We start from the raw sequence: 18,281 nt of genomic DNA, 5'->3' as shown, positions 1-18,281 counted from the left end.
GGGGCCCTACCATTTTAAGAGCACATAAGAGAAACCACGTATCACAATCTAAAATACCGTCTTCTTACTTCTCTAACCGACTCTGTTTTTATACAAGTACTTATCAAACATAAACACTCGTTGGTCTAATGTAATTATTGTACTTAGAGTTTACTATTAATACGTAAATAAACTCTTTAACAATTTACAACACATTGTCAACGCAGTGATCTCACAGTAAACAACACAGGACACACACTTCAACAAAACCACAAATTAATGACCTCTCAAGCTGGATTATGAATCACAACTCACAGTACACAACACCAAATACACACTTAAATAAAAATGCAAATTAGTGAATGACTCACATTTCAAGATGCTCTAAAGTCTAAATCTTGCTTGCGCTGGCGGCGTTCATTCGAGTATGACAATGTCTACCTGCCATACGGGACAGTAGCAGCAGAACATCAACGAAATAATAATAATTGCATTGTATTTTGTGCTGCTAGATTATGTTCTCTAGAATCAGTAGCAACAGAACATATTTTGTTTTGTGAGAACGATATTTGTCTGAAGAACACTAGGTTTCTCATCTTTGATCTTTCCTCCTCCTCCTCCTCCTCCTCCTCCTCCTCCTCCTCTTCTGCAAGCTAACTTACATGAACATAAATATATTAACTAGTTTATAGTTTAATGTAAATGCAATGTGATCGAAAAGTCTCCCACATCACAGTATACAATTTATTTTGCTTCATTAATGCAGAAAATAATCAAAATACGCTACTAATGAAGTTCGTTATCTGTATAAGAAAAATAAAATCATGTTATTGTAACGTATGTTCCAAATGGCTTCAATAATCACGAATGCATGCACGAGCTCATATTTGATGCCACCTTGTGAGCTGCCTGTAGACCTAAGCTGATGCTAGCAATCTACGTCATAGTGTTCCTCTTTAGATCATCCAATGTACGTGGATTATTTTTATATATGCCCTATATTTCCTTTGAGGTATTTTCAAAGAAAAAGAATATGGTAGTTACAATTTAGTATCTGTCAAAATGTTAGGTTTACCGGACTTCTTCCTATCTGCAACTGATCCAATGTCCGAAAACGCTTGATTATTCTAGTTGTCGCCGAATTGTTAGAAATGGTAGAATCAGGATATTTCCTCGAGGAACAAAGCTATACTATGAGCATCACACAACAGACAAAGATCCTGATAACCGATATCAAATAGAGGTCTACTGTAAGCAATTTCATAAAGCCATCTTGTGCTTGTTAGGCGTTTTGTTCTCGGATTTATCCTGCTTGGCATAGTGAACATAGGGCAAATTTTCTCTAAGTGCTTTTGATTTACCTTCATTTCTCTACTGGGTTTTTGCAGGAAGGGAGAATTACTGAGAATTGACCGTCATAATAAAATTCGCTCCGTGATTGCCAATCCGGGCTGATAAGTATGAGGTGTACGAGGAAATTGGGTGCCTTTCTGCTGACGGTTCAACTCGAAGAGCAGATATCATTATTATAGACCGTAAAAAAAAATTGTGGACTCATTCCCGATCCCACAGTCCGTTTTGAGAACAGCAAGGAACAACCTAGAGAAGTCTGCAAAGAAAAACGGGCAATTTATCTGCCATGATGCAGCGATTTGGGGATCAAATATAACATCAAGATATGGGACGTTATAGGAATTATGATTGGGGCTAGAGGCACAATCCCACGGGAGTCCCTAGAAGTCTTCCGAAAATTAAAAGTTCCTGATAGCACCCTGGACATGATATCCTCTAATTTGTCTTGTAGCCTAAATCGTTTATTGCATTTCCAATAAATTTCTCAATGATAGCCTGCCTAACTAGGGTTTCTATTAAAGAAAAAATTGAATGAAATATAAATATTAATTTAGAATTGATTAGGAGGCCGATTATTAAACCCTGGTTGGGACGGCTATAAACTATCTATCTTACCGTCATATTATCATTTTGTCTTTGAATAACTTCTGTAGCCCTACACTGTATGAGAAATACGGTTGTGATTGACGTTGCATTTTAACTTGTAGCGCTAGAACACAGTGTTGTCACACCTCCTTTTATTTAATCGCTGTCGGTATTCAATTGCTTACTAACTTACTATCTTATTTATCACGATTTTCGCTGCCTTCAAATAACTGCTGAGGTAATTAGATGATACGAGTGTAATATCTAAAACATAGTCAATTAATACATTACGCTACTGAACAGTGAACAAGACAGAGCACAATTCACAGCACTCGGAGCTAGACGTCGAAAATAGCAGAGCCACAGGATATGAACTCTGACAACGCTGAGTGCTTGATCCCTTACATCACCCCAGGGTCATGAATTCTGATTGGATAAGGTAACGCCGAACCTCCACACATGCACGTTCAACCAACCATGTGCCAGTCATAACCTTAGGCCTATTTCTCATACACTGTAGTTTAGAGAAATCTTTGAATAATTTTCTACCTGCCTGAAAAGAACAAGCATAATACTCTTCCTATTAGATTACCTTTACCAAATTATACCCCGCCTTAGTGTTACTGTTGTTCCTATACATCTCTGTCGAATGATCCATAATTAAATACAATACATGTTGATTTTCAGGTTTTCACTGGAGAAGTAAAGAACATACAAGGTCTGAATGGATACAAATTTGTGTTTCCAAACAACACACTAGACAACGGGAATATTATTCCAGAGAACAAGTGCTTCTGTCGTGAGGGAAAGTGTCTTCCTGCCGGCCTCATTGATGTGAGGGACTGCTATTATGGTGAGTTTCAATTTGTGACGATTGTTATGCTGTTGAATGAGTTCTAGGCTTGTCTGTTCATATTCGTTATGGAAATTTGTTTCCATTTAACAAAATTTTGTTTCAAGTTAATACTCATACACGGCATAAACTTCATTTTTTTAAATAGTTTTGTTGAATATTATACATGATGGAAGGGAATGTATTATGTTCCTTCTCAATTATAATTTCTATAAATATAACAAAAAAAGTAACATTTTACTCTTTTTGCGGATGCCTTCAAAAATATATTTTCTGTTAAAATTTTGATTTCGGATTCCATGAGATTGTTTAAAATACGAGTTTTTTCTTTTATAGACTAGAGTAGAGCGAGTTATTTATGACCATGTTTTGTATTAATTTAATCGTAAACAGCATTCGTGTTCATTAATCACTAATAAGGAATTGCAAATTTCATTTGTTAACTGTAGTAGCGTGACAGTGGAAAGCCGGCAACACTGCAACCAGTGTACTTCAGGCAGAACTATGCCAACTCATCTGTAAAGTGAAATAGTGCGTACCGCTATTTATGCATTGCATTGTTACTAAAAGTTGCTTTAATTTTTCCGAAATCTCAAAGTTCTCAATAGTTTATTGGTCGTTTTAAAAACACTATTGACAGAATTTGTTCTTAATGACCTAATGTATAAAATTAAATTAAATTAAATGTGTGGCGCGATGGCCCATGGAGGGCCAATGCTGGCAGGCCGGACGCTGGCCTCACGTACATATGCCTCAGCAGAAGTGAACGATCATCCAACCAGAACGGAGGTATCGTGGGGTTAGCGCGATGATCCAACCATTGTAGCTGGTTTCCGTAACCGGATTTCGCTATCTATCGTAGCTCTCTAAATTCCTCACGCTCGTATATTGACCGAAATTTCATGAAAAAATTTATTTCTTACGAGGACCCAAACCAGCGCGCATTCTGTAACGCGAGTTCCAAGCATGGTGCCTTAGTCCACGACGCTATGACGCGGGACATCTAAGCTATAACTTGTGTGATTTTAACGTAATACGTTTTCTTCCACTGTGTACGCCATGCTATGCGACATCTATCCTTAAAAATGCACAGATTAAATAAGTTATTATTGCTACTACTACCTCTATAATCGCCAGCGCCATCACTCTCCTTATCATTACCATAATCATAACCACACATTCGTCAACTTCATAACTAACTTCATCTTTAACATTACCATAACCACCAACATTTGTTTCTGCCAACTTCATTAAGGTCTTATAACGCCACATTTTAATTTGCATTTTCTATATCAGTTTATTTTATTTGTTTATTTTGCTAATAATAAATTGTAACGTAAAATATAATATAAAGAGAGAAACTTTAGCTCGCTCCTGAAAGAGTAGAACTGGTACTCGGGGCGGATTCCTGAATTGAAATTAAGAAGTGTATAATTCAATTTGTATTATGTCTACTACGCAATAAGAATATTTAAATTTAAAATTACAATTTTTCAATTTTTATAAAATCCATACCTAACTTTTTTAATTTAATACTAGAACTATTAGAATGGACAAGATAAGGATATTTAAATATAAATTTGTTATATATTCTTGGACCTAAATTACTATTGTGATTAAATACTGTAGCAGTGTTGCATTTTGGTTCAAACAATCTTAAAGAATTAATGCCTTTTGTTTCATAACTATGAGAATACAATTCAAAATTATTTCAATTTTTATGTATGCATTTTATTAATATAATATAATAAATTTGGCTTATTTTAAGTTAAGATCTTTACATTCATTGTTTTTAAATTCTAAATTACTCATCCATATTACATTACTCGTTACCTGCAATTACTATTTGCAGGTTTTCCTATTGGAGTATCCTACCCTCATTTCTATGAGGCCGATCACAAGCTTGTTGAGGCTGTGGATGGATCCTATCCTGATAGAGAGAAACACCAGTCGCACTTCTTTATCGAACCGGTAAGTAAGAGGTCATAACTGCATTGCAGTATTTTAACTACTGGTAAATAACATGTAATGCAGTGTCTGCAGTCCACTGGCCGACTCGAGGTGTAGCTTGCCTATTTCGAAAAAAGACGGAGTGTCCAAAAATTAAGTATAGTTTTTCTTGAAATAGTGATTGCACTGGTAACATTTTTGTAGTGGTGCATGTTCGCGACACATAACTTTAAACATATACACTATTCACATCGCAGCACATCTCCCATCTGTCGACAGTGACGTGGAAAACGTTCTGCAGCATTTCGGTCTTATGGCGGCAGCAGTTTGTATAATGCGGTTTCTGTATTCCGCCAGTATGGTAATGGGTCGGGTAATTTGATAAATCCCCGTAAAATAATCACACGCTCCGCAAAATTCTCGTCATGCAGGTGGTGCAGAACCTGCAGATGATACGGCTTCTTCCTAAGCATGAAAAGCAACACCTTATGCACTGTCAGACCCGGAATGTTCAATTCCCGTGACAAACTCAGCACCGATTTTGGACTACATTCAATGGATAACCTGATGGCTTCAATGCTGTCGTCGGCGGATGACGGACGTCCTTGTCCGCGCTCCGTTGCGGTCATCCAGTGTGCTTAAACTTGTTTGCCAACGTGTGAATTATTTTGTCCGTGGGTGCAGCTTTGTGGAATTGGCGATGAAATTTCGTCCAAAGTCGACATACGGCCCCTCCAGCTTCACATCACAGTAGCCACACTCTCTGTTATGCTGAACATCTTGCAGATTTAGTTGCTTGTAACGACAGAACATGTGTTCACTGTTATCAGTTATCACACAGTTAATGTACCAACTATATATACAATAGGCTATACATACACAATATAGCCTAATGCAATACCATACCCATTTTATCCTAAACACACTATTTCTACAAAATCGATGCTTAATTTTTTGACAACCTTATTAATTTAATTTAATAATGCATTGCGAACTTCCTATTTAAATTGGGTGAAGTATCACAGTCTGCAAATTGATAATCGCAGGCACAAGATGACGAAGTTAAATAAATGTAACGGTAAAGTTCCCTCTCGAGACATACATTTTATACCATTGTCTGCTTCTTTCAGTTAGTCCTTGAACTATCGAAAAATGTATTAATATTATTGAATGACTGTCAGAAAGCTTTTCATAAGTAACCTAAAGATACATTAAAATAATGAAGAACTGTGGTGTGTGGATAAGCTTCAGGGCTTCTACCACGTTGTCTTGGTGTTATTGGCTGACGTTTCGACCGCTGTGCTGTGGCCATCTTATCCAACAACTGCTCTGAAGATGGCCACAACACAGCGGTCGAAACGTCAGCCAATAACACCAAGACAACGCGGTAGAAGCCCTGAAGCTTATCTACACACCATGTACACCAGCCGCGGAACCTACGCGAACAATGAAGAACTGTGTTCGAATAGAGAGACTTATAATAAAAAGAGATCCCAATTTTGAGTACATTGCTAATGCTACTAGTAAACGGTATTCACATGTAGAGGTGAGTGAATATGACAATCACAAGAATTGAAATGATAGTTCAAATAAAGGAAACGAACCGTTATAAATGTTTTCGAATATTAAAGAATTGCTTCTTGTAATCTGTTACGAAATCTGGTAAGAATCGTTTCACACATTAGTACCCATAATTTTTTTATGTCTCTTAAACATACAACTCACTGTTTAAAAATTTATTTCCACTGTCGGTGTTTAATTAAGTAACACAAATAATTAATGCGAATGGTATGAGGTCTGACAATAACAGCTCAATAGTTTATGGTGGTCTGCAAAATTGTTAGAATTCTTCATAGTGGTATACTGGTGTATGCTTTCAAGTAGTTTCACTGATGTAAAGACTTTATTTAAACTTTAGAATTTGCTATGCATCCTTTTTAAGAGTAATCATATTTTACTTTTTTCTCCCTGTTGTGGAGGAGCACTTCAGCCCGCAGTGGGCTTATTGTGCTTTACCGCTTCAGTCGTCGGAATGAAGTCCAAATGGTCACACTCTCGTACATATTGTGACTGAGCTGTGTGATGCCATCTGTCCACTCAGCTTGAAAGTCTTTACGGTTCCGAAGGAGTCTCACTGGAGTGTTCTCCACCGCTCCTCCTCCCCGAAAGCGTACCACGGCCTCCTAAGGCTGATGTTACCTGTACGCCAGTCATTATACTACTTCACGCCGGCACGTTTCGGGTAATACTATTGTAATGATAGTAATTCTTATTGAAATTGAGAGTGATGGTAGATTGGTGCAGGAAAACTTCTACACTACACACCAATTGGCAGCAGACACTTGGGAAGACCGTTGAAAAGATGGGCAGACCAATAAGTTATTGGTACAAATTCGGAGTCGGAATGGTTCAAAAGAAACCAATCGATGATTATTATCATTATTATTATTATTATTATTATTATTATTATTATTATTATTATTATTAATATTATTATTGGAATAAGTTTTAAGAAATATGGTTTTTGAAGTCTGTCAACAAACGATTGAAGGTTGAAGTGATGTTTAGGTTGAAGTTAAAATATATTCTTTTTTGTTAATGTGTTGTAGGCCTACATTTCTGGTGTAGGAGTAAAGCATGTAAAGAGCTCCGACATTGGGAATTTTATGTCTTAAAAGAAATGGAAGATCTGTATGAATGTAATTCAGGATAATTTGGCAAATTTCACTCGAAACAGTTGTTATTGTAAATGCTGCATTATATGTATAACCATAGCCCGCTCCTATACAGTATTATTATTAGAGTAAGGGATCGGAGAGGGCTATGGTATAACAATATTTTTACTGTCCCTTCATTAATACTGGATATTGTGAATTAAAACTGGAAAGCTACTGATGGCGGAACAAGTTAAGGAAACAAAATGTTTTCCAGCTAACCTAAGCTTAATTGTAAATACTTAAGCCTCATTTATACTTGAACTTAATTTCTACCTTAAATCCTACTTTAAATACCTGGTGGAATAATTGTTTCTCTCTGTTTTGTTATTTAGAAATCGGGACTGCCTCTGGACGTGTTGGTCAGGTTTCAAATAAACATGGCACTTGGTGATCTCAGTGGAACCCCCAGAGCAGCCAAGTTTTCGAACATGGTGCTTCCCATGTTGTGGACCGAATTTGTAAGTATTCATGACCTGGCATTCACTTCCTATGTGCCAACGTGTGCAGTTCATTAATAGCATAGCCTATTCAATATATTCGAAAGTGACTAACACATGAGAAATATTATATTGTCGTTCTATTTTATTTCTTGAAGAATAATTAATACGGGAAAAAAGGAACGAAATTAAGATCTAGCCGGAAAAATTGATTTGTTTCGCTAGGCAAATAGATTAAAATGTATCGCGTTAATACGCAAAAAAAGTTGGACATAATAGGGATGATTTATTTCTACTTTACTCTACTTCACATTAACTTACTTAACAAAGCTACAGGTTTTATTCTTAATTCAGTAAAAATGTAAGTGACATTGGTGACATATGATGCAGAAATATATTCAATTCTCTGAAGTTTAATTTGTAAATTATCCTCTGTTTCATAATATTTCCTATGTCGTCAACGTCCAAGCACTCTTGTATCATTATCTACTAGGAATATTTTCAGTAAATAAAAAAGGAATAAAAATTCATAAGTGTATTATAATTATTCAAGCTAAATTTATTAAATATTCTCAGATTGTATTTTGATAGACGATGAATTTGACTCTTTATTCAATTTAACTAGTCAGCATTAAACTCTGATGCAATTTATAATGATAACAAAATTGCGATAATACTACAAAACATGTTCAATATAATTATGTCTTTCCCTGTGTCTAGAAAAATAAGTATGATAATTAGGAACATGCATGAATTTCATTTTTCGGTGAAAGTAGGTTTCCTAGTAAAGAACGTGATATAATCTCATGATATGTATTCGACAATTTAAGAAGCTTTAACTTTCCTTGATAAAAATGCAAATAAAATGTGATGAAATTCTATAAACAACACGTGACACGAAAATGCCATTTCATTGTAATGACTAAAGCCCGGATTTCTAAGCACAATCAAACAGTAAAATAAGCAAGCAAATAAGCACGAAAAATAGTGAAAATAAGCACCAAAATAAGCAAAAACGAATATACGGAAACAGTAAAATAAGCACGAAAAATGGTGAAAATAAGCACCAAAATAAGCAAAAACGAATACACGGAAATATGACAAATGATTTGTTTCGTAGAACTCTTACCATATTGAAGGTCATCCTGAGATTTTCCTGTGTGAAGCACCTGCGTCTGTCAGTGAAGAATGATTTGTACAGTGAAAATGTTCTTTCGACGTCGCATGACGTCACAGGCACATGTGAAAAGCACTACAGTTCTTCGTGAATTCCTCTTCAATATCTGTTTCTTCACAAGAAAGCTTTTTAGAAATTTGACGCAGTGTTTTGTAACCGGAATTTTTCTGTAATACTTGGCTGAGTTTGTTGAACGCAATCTTTGCAACCCCATGTGTTTCTGAAGATAATGTTACCGAAATTTCGTCTATCAGAGAAAGTGAATGTTTCAAGGAATAGATTTCGAGCTTCCAATTGCTTTAAAATTTCGGGTATTTTAGAGAAACGGTTATGAATATACTGAATCTTTTCTTGGATGCCGTTTTTAGCAAAATATTCGTGGGCTGTGACAGTGCTGACTGCATCTTCTGCATTTAGGAAATTCAAAACATTTTTCACTTCACTGATATGTTCCGCATAGTATGACACAGCCTGTAACCACGTGCCCCATCGAGTTAAGACTGGCTGAAGAGATAAAGACAAATTTCGGTGACTTTATAAACACTTTCTTCACTCTGAAAACAAGAAGATCCACGTCTTTATACTGCCTAGTCGCAGAAACGTGGCGGGGAATCTCAAGGTTCTCTCCTAAGTAGAACTACGCAGTATTATTTCACAACATCCTGGGTCATACTCTAGCATTGCTTTCTTACGCATTCGACTGAAGTTAATTTTTTATTAGCCAATAAAAAAAGGGAATCAATGATAAATTATGGCTAGGAGTGGAATATTCACTTTTAAAATTACAGTTTTGGGTAAAATATGCTGTTTTAATTAAAAATCGTACAATAAGTAAGTAAAAACGTTTTCCTGCTAAATAAGTATTTATAAGCACTAACAAACATAGTTAAAACTGCTTATCTAGGTGTGTCTTACGAAGTATAACCTTTAAAAGTGTGGAAAAGAATATGCATTTTGCTTAGAAATCCGGGCTTTAGTAATGACTTTATAACATAGGCTATTTATTGTCATGTAAGACGCGGTAAATCTTCCCTACATTTTTTTAATAGCCGCCAATTACTTATTTCTCATAGTGTATACGATTGTAGAAATTTTTATCACATCTATTCTTGCTGAAAAGGTACACGCGAATAAATATTATGAATAGTATAACCTGTCAGTGTGCAATAACACATCGCTATCGTCGCCTGTGCTTAGGACACATTTTGCACTCCACAATGCAAATATCTTCGCTCTTGACTTGAATGTACCCAACAGCATTGCTCCCATAACTTTTTCTATAAACTCTGTTTACGATGAGACAAAAATACACATATAGGTAAACATCACATCATATCAATCTTCTTGCCTTGGCGCCTGAAATTCGGCAGACATGAAGCAGTCGTTCTCTTGTGTAGTAATAGTTAGACCATGAAGCCTATATTTAGTCAACTGTCCAAGGACAGGTTGGAATCTTATAAGTGATACCAATAAGGCATCACTCATGAGGCAACTAAACCAAGAGATAATGGAGTAGAGTAGCCAGTTCCTTTCCTGTCCATTGCTGACTAGTAACATATTTCACTAATCAGACTTGAGATGTATGCAACAGTTCTTCCTGTAACACATATCAGCCAGAACCTCAATCAGAGGGAAATAGTTACCATATACTGAAAATTTACACGTAATAGATTATTGAATTGTCCCTTCCTAAATTCTTCATCTATAACTGATTTAATTTCGGCCTTCAAAAACAAAAATGGATAAATCGTCATACAACCACAGTCTAATATATACAGTCACGAAGCTTGAGTTTATGAGGGTACTAGGAACAATAGACTGTGCGGGTACTATTTCGCATTGTCTGTGACGAGGTGATAGTAGCGATCCAAGTGGTTAGCAATTATCTATGGATGCATATTTACTACATATTGAGCTTCGTGACTGTATATACTAGACTGTACTACAACCATAAAGCAAGCATAGTCTTAACCGCGACCAACTAGATGATTCTGGTTACCTGTACATACAGAGAGATCTATATGTTATACCGTCACAGATATCTTACAAAAAAGTATTAAAATTAAAAAGTATTTTCTGAAATAAAGATAGAGTACATTTTAATTAAACCATGAACTTTTCCCCTAATCGAGGATCGTAGAATCTATTTATAGAACACGAAATATAATGTATGTTCCTCTTTAAGCGTTATTTTGTTTTGACTTTTGCAGCGCATGTCAAATCTTCCAGAAGACCTGAACAATCGGTTCATTCTGTATCTGAACATCCTGCCAGTAGCTGAGCAAATCATAATGTACGTGCTATTCTTGGCGGGAGCATTCTTCCTCGTAGGAAGCATATTCCGAGTTGTGCATATGAACTGGGACCTCCAGAAAATGTCTGCAAACATGGATTTCAGTCATGGAAACTCAGAGGAGCTCAAACGAATACACCATAAAAATATGAAGCGCAGAGAGAATAAGCACGCAAACAATAAAACAAAAGAAGTAGAGTCATATTACAGCTCTCTGCTAACACCAGCCCCTGAAGAAGGGCAGGAGTCCAAGGAGATGGATGTATTCGAACACGCAGGCAATGATGATGATCGGGAAGAGCTCTGCGACCAGACACACACTCCGCCACCGCAGTACGATCTCATTAACTTCGCCATGCTCAAAGAAGCAATTGTGTGACACACTGAAGTTTAATAAGATTCCTCAATAGGCAGCTACTTTTACCTCGGTAATTATTGAAGACGTCTCTGGATATTCCTTGAACAATACAGTAAGTTTCCAGAGATGTCTGCCTGCAAATATGCTTTAACAAGATAGGCGTACTTTGTGAGTGACAGTGTGGTGAGTGAGTGCTGGTGGAACCAGCATGCACTAGAGCTTCCCTCAAGACAGAGTTCAGGTTCATGCATACCGTCAAGATGTCACAGAGGCAATAATAGAACAACACTCATAATTCATCCTTACGAAACGGGGAAACCCCAGTATGAGTGGTATTATTCAAAAATAATAATTCACTATTAATTTGTTTTATTTTATTTCTCTTGGATGGAATACTTCCACCTTTCATACTCGAAGTCTGAACTGTTCCCATTTTTCTATACGAGTATGTGTGTATTTAACATGCAGACCTACCTATTCATGTCATAGGTGAGTCTAAAGATAGCGATAGAGCCTTGAAGGGACATAACAATTCATTTTTAGCGAGTTGATATAGAATATAACAAAACATTCATTGGATAGACTCTACAGTTACATAATTTTATGTCATGATCATATGTAGCGAAAAAAAAGTATATAATTTTGAAACAACCCATTTTCCATAGACAGGATTATTATAAATGACAATAACCTCTCTTGATACATAGCGAGTGAAGTACCTACCGGTAAGGTTTTATTGTACTAAAGCTATTATAATAGGAATTGTTAATACAATTCATAATTTTATAAAGAAATGAAAATAGCTTCAGTCAAATTATACTCTATATTGTGTAGCGATGGAAAAATATAATTTTGAGACAACCCATTTTCCACATACAGAACTATCATTCCTGATACATAGTGAATAAAGTAGCTATCGGTAAGTTTTAGTCAATTAAAATTTTTATTACTTTTGTGCTGAAACTATTAAGGAACTGTTAATATAATTCTTAATTTTATAAACAGATTAAAATAAGCTTCAATAAAATGACTATCTGCCGGTATTATATTATGTTTTAGCTTTTCATAAATATCTGAGTTTTGAAGAACAGTCCTTCCTTTGTTTCTAAGCTAATATTTCTCTGTTTATGTCAGAATTGAATAAACCATGATCGTATTGCGTAATCACCTCTTGTAATTGCTTACAAAACTGAATTGTAATAGTTCATCATCATTCTTCTTCGTTTGATAGAAAGTACAGTATAGAACTTGCTGAAATTAGAGAAATTCTCATTTCGGACCAATAACTTTTTTAAGTATTCTTATTTGGTATCTGATAAATTTTGTGGGGTTATACACAAACCTAACACTTATCCATAGGAAAAATATTATTATATGTTTCTTGCTGTAGACTCTAAAGATACAATGTATTACATGGACCTTTGAACAATGTTTGTTTTGTAATTATATTGATAATATCTTCTTCTCTATGATCTTTTAACAAATTATAGGATATCTTCTAGGTCTGTTCTGTGTATTATAAACATAAAAGATCCTTCGTAACCCAGTCACTTCTGAATATGAACAAAATGATTGGGATGCGCAAGGTTTGATATTGCATAAATATTATTTCTGATGTATACGTAAGTGAGTGTTGCATAAGTAATGTTGGACTCTTGAGTTGTGTACAGAAACTAATGGAAATAGTTTTTTGCAAAAAATATAAAGAAAAAAACAAATCTTCCTCTGTGGCATCATAGTTAAACCAACAGTAATTTCAGTATAAACTATACTGATTGAGAAGTAAAGCAAAGAAAATCTGTGACACTTTAAGAGGCAATAATAAAATGAAGACTGGATTAACTCTTGCTCAATGTCATGGTTGTGGTGTGCACTCTTTTAGAATTGCTGCTTGTCTTTTTTATTTACAAACACACATACGTGACAACTCTTTATGGGTACTAAATGTGGACCTGAGAGCAATAGTGATGTAGACAACCATTTTAAAAAAGAAACAAGGTTAGGTTTTTCAGTCACCATAATTCAAAAATATCTATACAGAGCTCATATTTGAAAGGAAATATAATGGAACTCTTTAAAGTATAGACTATATGCATTATAAATTTGTTACAGTCGTTTATTTTCTTTGTGTACGTAGAATTAAAATAGAATAATTGTAGTAGTAGTAGTAATAATAATAATAATAATAATAATAAAATTAATAATAATAAAATTAATAATAATAATAATAATACAGTTTCATTTTAATGTTTGCTCAAGAATGTGTGTTAAATTTTTACAGTCATTATTAGACCGCGAAACGTCATGAAATTGCATGTTTTTATTAATTTGGTATATTGAAAAAGTAAAAGTGGATCTTTGCCAATCATGGTTTTTACATACGAATGAAGGCATCTTTATATTTCGAGGGTTTTTCCTTTCAAATGCATATATTTTTATTTTGCATATTTAAATGCATACATTCACATCTTTTCTTGTTTTGTCCGATTTATTATGTAATTTCAAAATTTCTTTCTAAAAAAATAAGAATAATTTCCGAGAAAAATAAAAATTATGTGAGAAATAAAACCAATAATACTACTGTTGAGGCAGGGTGCGAATTAAGATTTCTGATGTGGGGGAATAGAATCCTAGATAGAGAATACCATACATAAAATTATTATTATCCTCATTCGATACGACTCAACGCTTGGTCGCACTGAGTTGCTTGTCTTGCATCTTGATCATAATAATAATTATATCTATGAGCAGGCTTAAGATAAGATGTGTAATTCCTAAGTTATTGATTGCTGTCAGCTTGCCAGTGATGATAATACATCAATATTATTTTCTTTCCTTACTTTGTACTGTATATTATAAAGTGTACTTGTATTAAAACAATTATATTTTGTGAGGGGGGGATAGAAGTTATTCCTGGCAGGGATGTTAATATGAATTTATGAGAGGAGGATAACGTTCCAACGGGGGGGGGGGGAATCCCCCCATCCACACCGTTAATTCGCACTCTGTGTTGAGGACATGAAATTGCTACGACTACAATGGATACTTGTCCCTAATGTATAAGTTGGGTCGTTTTCCATTTTAATATGAGGCTAACTGTGTGTTCATACTAACTGTGTAATGTTTCAGAGCTAGGTCGAAAGTACGTGTCGCTATATTATGTCATTCACTGTTTACTCTGATTTCGTAGAGACAAAAATACATGTATTTAGACAACTGCGACAGTAAAGTACTGTATTGCTGAGGTTATGAAATTGCTGCAAAGACAATGCTGCTAGTGCGCTCTGATTTCATACGAGTAGAAACAAAACTGAATGTAGGCCTACTTAAACAACTGCGAAAATGAAGCCTCGTGGAGTGTAAATTTTCATTTCACCAAGTTTTAGTACACAACCAAGCGAAGAACCAATGCATTATCGATCTTCATACAGGTTTAACAGCCGACATTCCGAAAGAAAAAGTAGCAGAAAAGATTTATTGAAAAAATGGGTTTGTGAAGATAAAGTTTCTCTACTGATGGGAAAATCGTCTTCTGTGCAATTTGGCTTCTTGGCACTTATTACTTTAAATTATTTTCACTTACCGTACATCGTATTATCAAATCTCGAAGTTTATACTTTTTACTGTATATATTTCAATTTTTAGCGCATATTTCAACAGGTTTTACTACATAGTTGCGTACATATTTTCAGTTTTTTTAGCGCATGAAGTTCCGTGATCTAGTGATTATAATGTAAATACAATTCACTCAGTGGTTTAAAAATTACTGTTAATTGCTTGTGTAGGAATAGTGTACCACAGTTGAACAGAAGTAAAAGTTCTTTTTCCTATTTCGAACATAATTTCAAGTGAGTGAATTTCTCTCAATAAGTGTTTAATGTTTACACTACTAATACAAAAAATAAATAGCAGTCCTGGAAATTCAAATATACTGAAATTTCTGTTTCGTTAATGACTTTGCCTAGACCGCTATTGTCCTCAGGTTCACGATCTTTTCTACATCTTAGATGAAAAAGAAGTGAATAGTCTTACTGTTTCAGTCATTGGAACTTGCACCATCGCGCTCTATTGAAAGTGTATTTACTAAGTAAAAGTACCTGTATAATACTCAGGGTGAATCACCCTATACAGGGCTCAGTTTCTTTCTTTCCGTTTTTTTAAGCCAGTTGAGAAAGGGATGCAGATCCTGATGTTACATTCTTATACAAAACAGATTCAACATATTTGAGCTCTGTTGTTGGAATCACCTTGTCCCTCTATAGCACAGTATTCGTACACTCACAGGTGCAGCCTCTCATAATGCACTTCGTGATCAAATATAGTAACACATCAGTCTGGAGCTTGCTCCACATCAAGTCTATGTACAGAAGAGGATGGCCTCCCAGTATGTTACCTTTTTGTGCTAACTTCACAAAATTATTTCCTTTATATTAGGTACAAGTATTTCAGATTGTTACTGAATATGTAAGTTACAGAGATGCAGTAGTTTAAATAATGTAAGATTTCTGTAAGCATATCATGACATTCATTCCGTAATATTGACTATTTTCTTGGGATTAAGAATATTTTAAGAATGTGATGTTTATGTAACACATTCCAAGTTGACACAGTGCAAGTTGATATGTAGAAATACTACTCATAAGCAGCTTCTGCTACATTTACAGTTTTCTTCAAGACTTCATTGATTATATATACTTTAATTTCTCGTGTTATTGTTCACAGTAGCATTAAGCTTTTGGTTTTAACCCTTTCTGGCCTGAATTTGTTTTTGTGAAGACATCACGGAGAAAAAAAAACAAAGCAATCCTCTTCCTAATAACAGCTGGCCAAGGAACTGGAAGATGCTGCACTCTGTCGGTGAAGAACGAAACTACTTCTGAGGATCTACGTAAAGATTAATTTTCTGATCCTACAAAATGTATCTGTTATGGTAACAATTGGTATTAGAGGAGAAAAATTCGCTCCGGCGCCGGGGATCGAACCCGAGTCCTTGATTCTACGTACCAAGCGCTCTAACCACTGAGCTACGCCGAAGTTCAATCCACAGCACCGGATCCTTGAATAATGGCAGTTTACTTAATATAACATGTCAACATATCCTGTATGTCGAACATGGAGTAAGGCTACAAAGGGAAAAACACTAGAGGAGGGGGATTGGATCCGGTGCTGTGGATTGAACTTTGGCGTAGCTCAGTGGTTAGAGCGCTTGGTACGTAGAACCAAGGATCCGGGTTCGATTCCCGGCGCCGGAGCGAATTTTTCTCCTCTAATATCAATTGTTACTTCTGAGCATATCAAATGGAGTCATCAGGCAAATAATATGAGTCAGAGATTACAGAAATATTAGTGATTTCAAATGGACTCATTCGACCGGAAAGGGTTAAACCATTTATCTATTGGCATCCCAATATATAACTGTAAGTTATTCAATGTGTACTGTGTAACAAAAGTGTAGACCTATAATATTATACACAAATAATATCTATTGAACATCCATGTAATGATTTAGATGAAGGCATCTAAATTTCACGAAAAATTTCAGCCCTCAACGGCAGTTCTGACAACTAAGAGCTTTATATTGCGTGAAGTACTTCAGTCAGAGCACTGAAAGATGAATGCCTATTACGTTAAATTTGACATTAACTCAATAGTTATCATTATTAATTTATCTTTTGTATGCATAGGACATATCATCGACTAAAATGTAGACTATATCTCTATGGAAGAAAATTATATGCAAAATGGAAAATTTTTATTTTCTTGGGATGCCAGCAATAATGACATTACTGAAAATATGAACTTAAGAATGAATATTTTATCGTATTTAGTTATAAACATAACATTTCATTATTAAGCAATATAATGAACACTTTCTCGTAAAAGTAATTAAAATGATATTTGGAAAAGGTTAAGAATAATAACATAAAAATATTAATGGTCAGTTAATTCCATTATAATGAGATTTTGCGACTTATTGGACTTAGTTATTATTGTTAATACGATACTATTCTAGTACTTCATTTAGTGCCTTTGTAAAGAGCTATCAACTCGTATCTTGTCAACTTCTCTCTCTCATGAGGAGTAATACATGTAACCCATGGTCAGGGGTCGTTGCTAGTGCGTCAGTAGTGTAAATTGAGTTTATGAAATTCACAGTATTGAGGACTTTCTGTGACACAAAGCTGTAATAAAAGTGAACAGAGAGAGCCACCTCCTCTTCGACATCATTGTTATGTTTATGCGTGCGTGTGCGTCAGTGTGTGCGTATGTAAATTTGTAAGTATGTATGTATACGTGAGAATTTATTTGTACATAATGGCGTGATTATAAATATATATTATTAAATACTGTTATATTTAATTTTTAAACAATGTTCTATTTTCTTTTAGTTTTTAGAAGTTCTCCTCTTCCTCCTCCTCCTCCTCCTCCTCCTCCTCCTCCTTCTCTCCCCTCTCCATTTTCATTCCCATTGGCACTATAGTCATTTATGAACCACATTTTTTTCTGTCATTAGCCCTTATTTTGTGCTGCAGTTTTTCAATTCTGAAGTTCCAAATTTTTTCTGTGTATTTTTCATTA

The 18,281-nt window shown here is 35.1% G+C and overlaps 1 protein-coding gene across 2 annotated transcripts in view; it reads left to right on the top strand.

Moving 5' to 3' along the window:
- Positions 1-18,073, top strand: part of LOC138701548 (scavenger receptor class B member 1-like) — a 432,218-nt gene extending 414,145 nt beyond the window's left edge. For both annotated transcript variants that reach the window (XM_069828556.1, XM_069828555.1), the window contains exons 6-9: positions 2,605-2,770; positions 4,623-4,741; positions 7,770-7,895; positions 11,262-18,073. In XM_069828556.1, coding sequence (XP_069684657.1) covers positions 2,605-2,770; positions 4,623-4,741; positions 7,770-7,895; positions 11,262-11,723 — 873 coding nt within the window. In that variant the 3' untranslated portion in view covers positions 11,724-18,073. The remainder of the gene's footprint in view (positions 1-2,604; positions 2,771-4,622; positions 4,742-7,769; positions 7,896-11,261) is intronic.
- Positions 18,074-18,281: the final 208 nt, after the last annotated feature.

The sequence above is a fragment of the Periplaneta americana genome, chromosome 6, assembly GCF_040183065.1.
Source record: "Periplaneta americana isolate PAMFEO1 chromosome 6, P.americana_PAMFEO1_priV1, whole genome shotgun sequence".
NCBI lineage: Eukaryota > Metazoa > Arthropoda > Insecta > Blattodea > Blattidae > Periplaneta > Periplaneta americana.
This window is presented reverse-complemented; position numbering and strand designations above follow the sequence as displayed.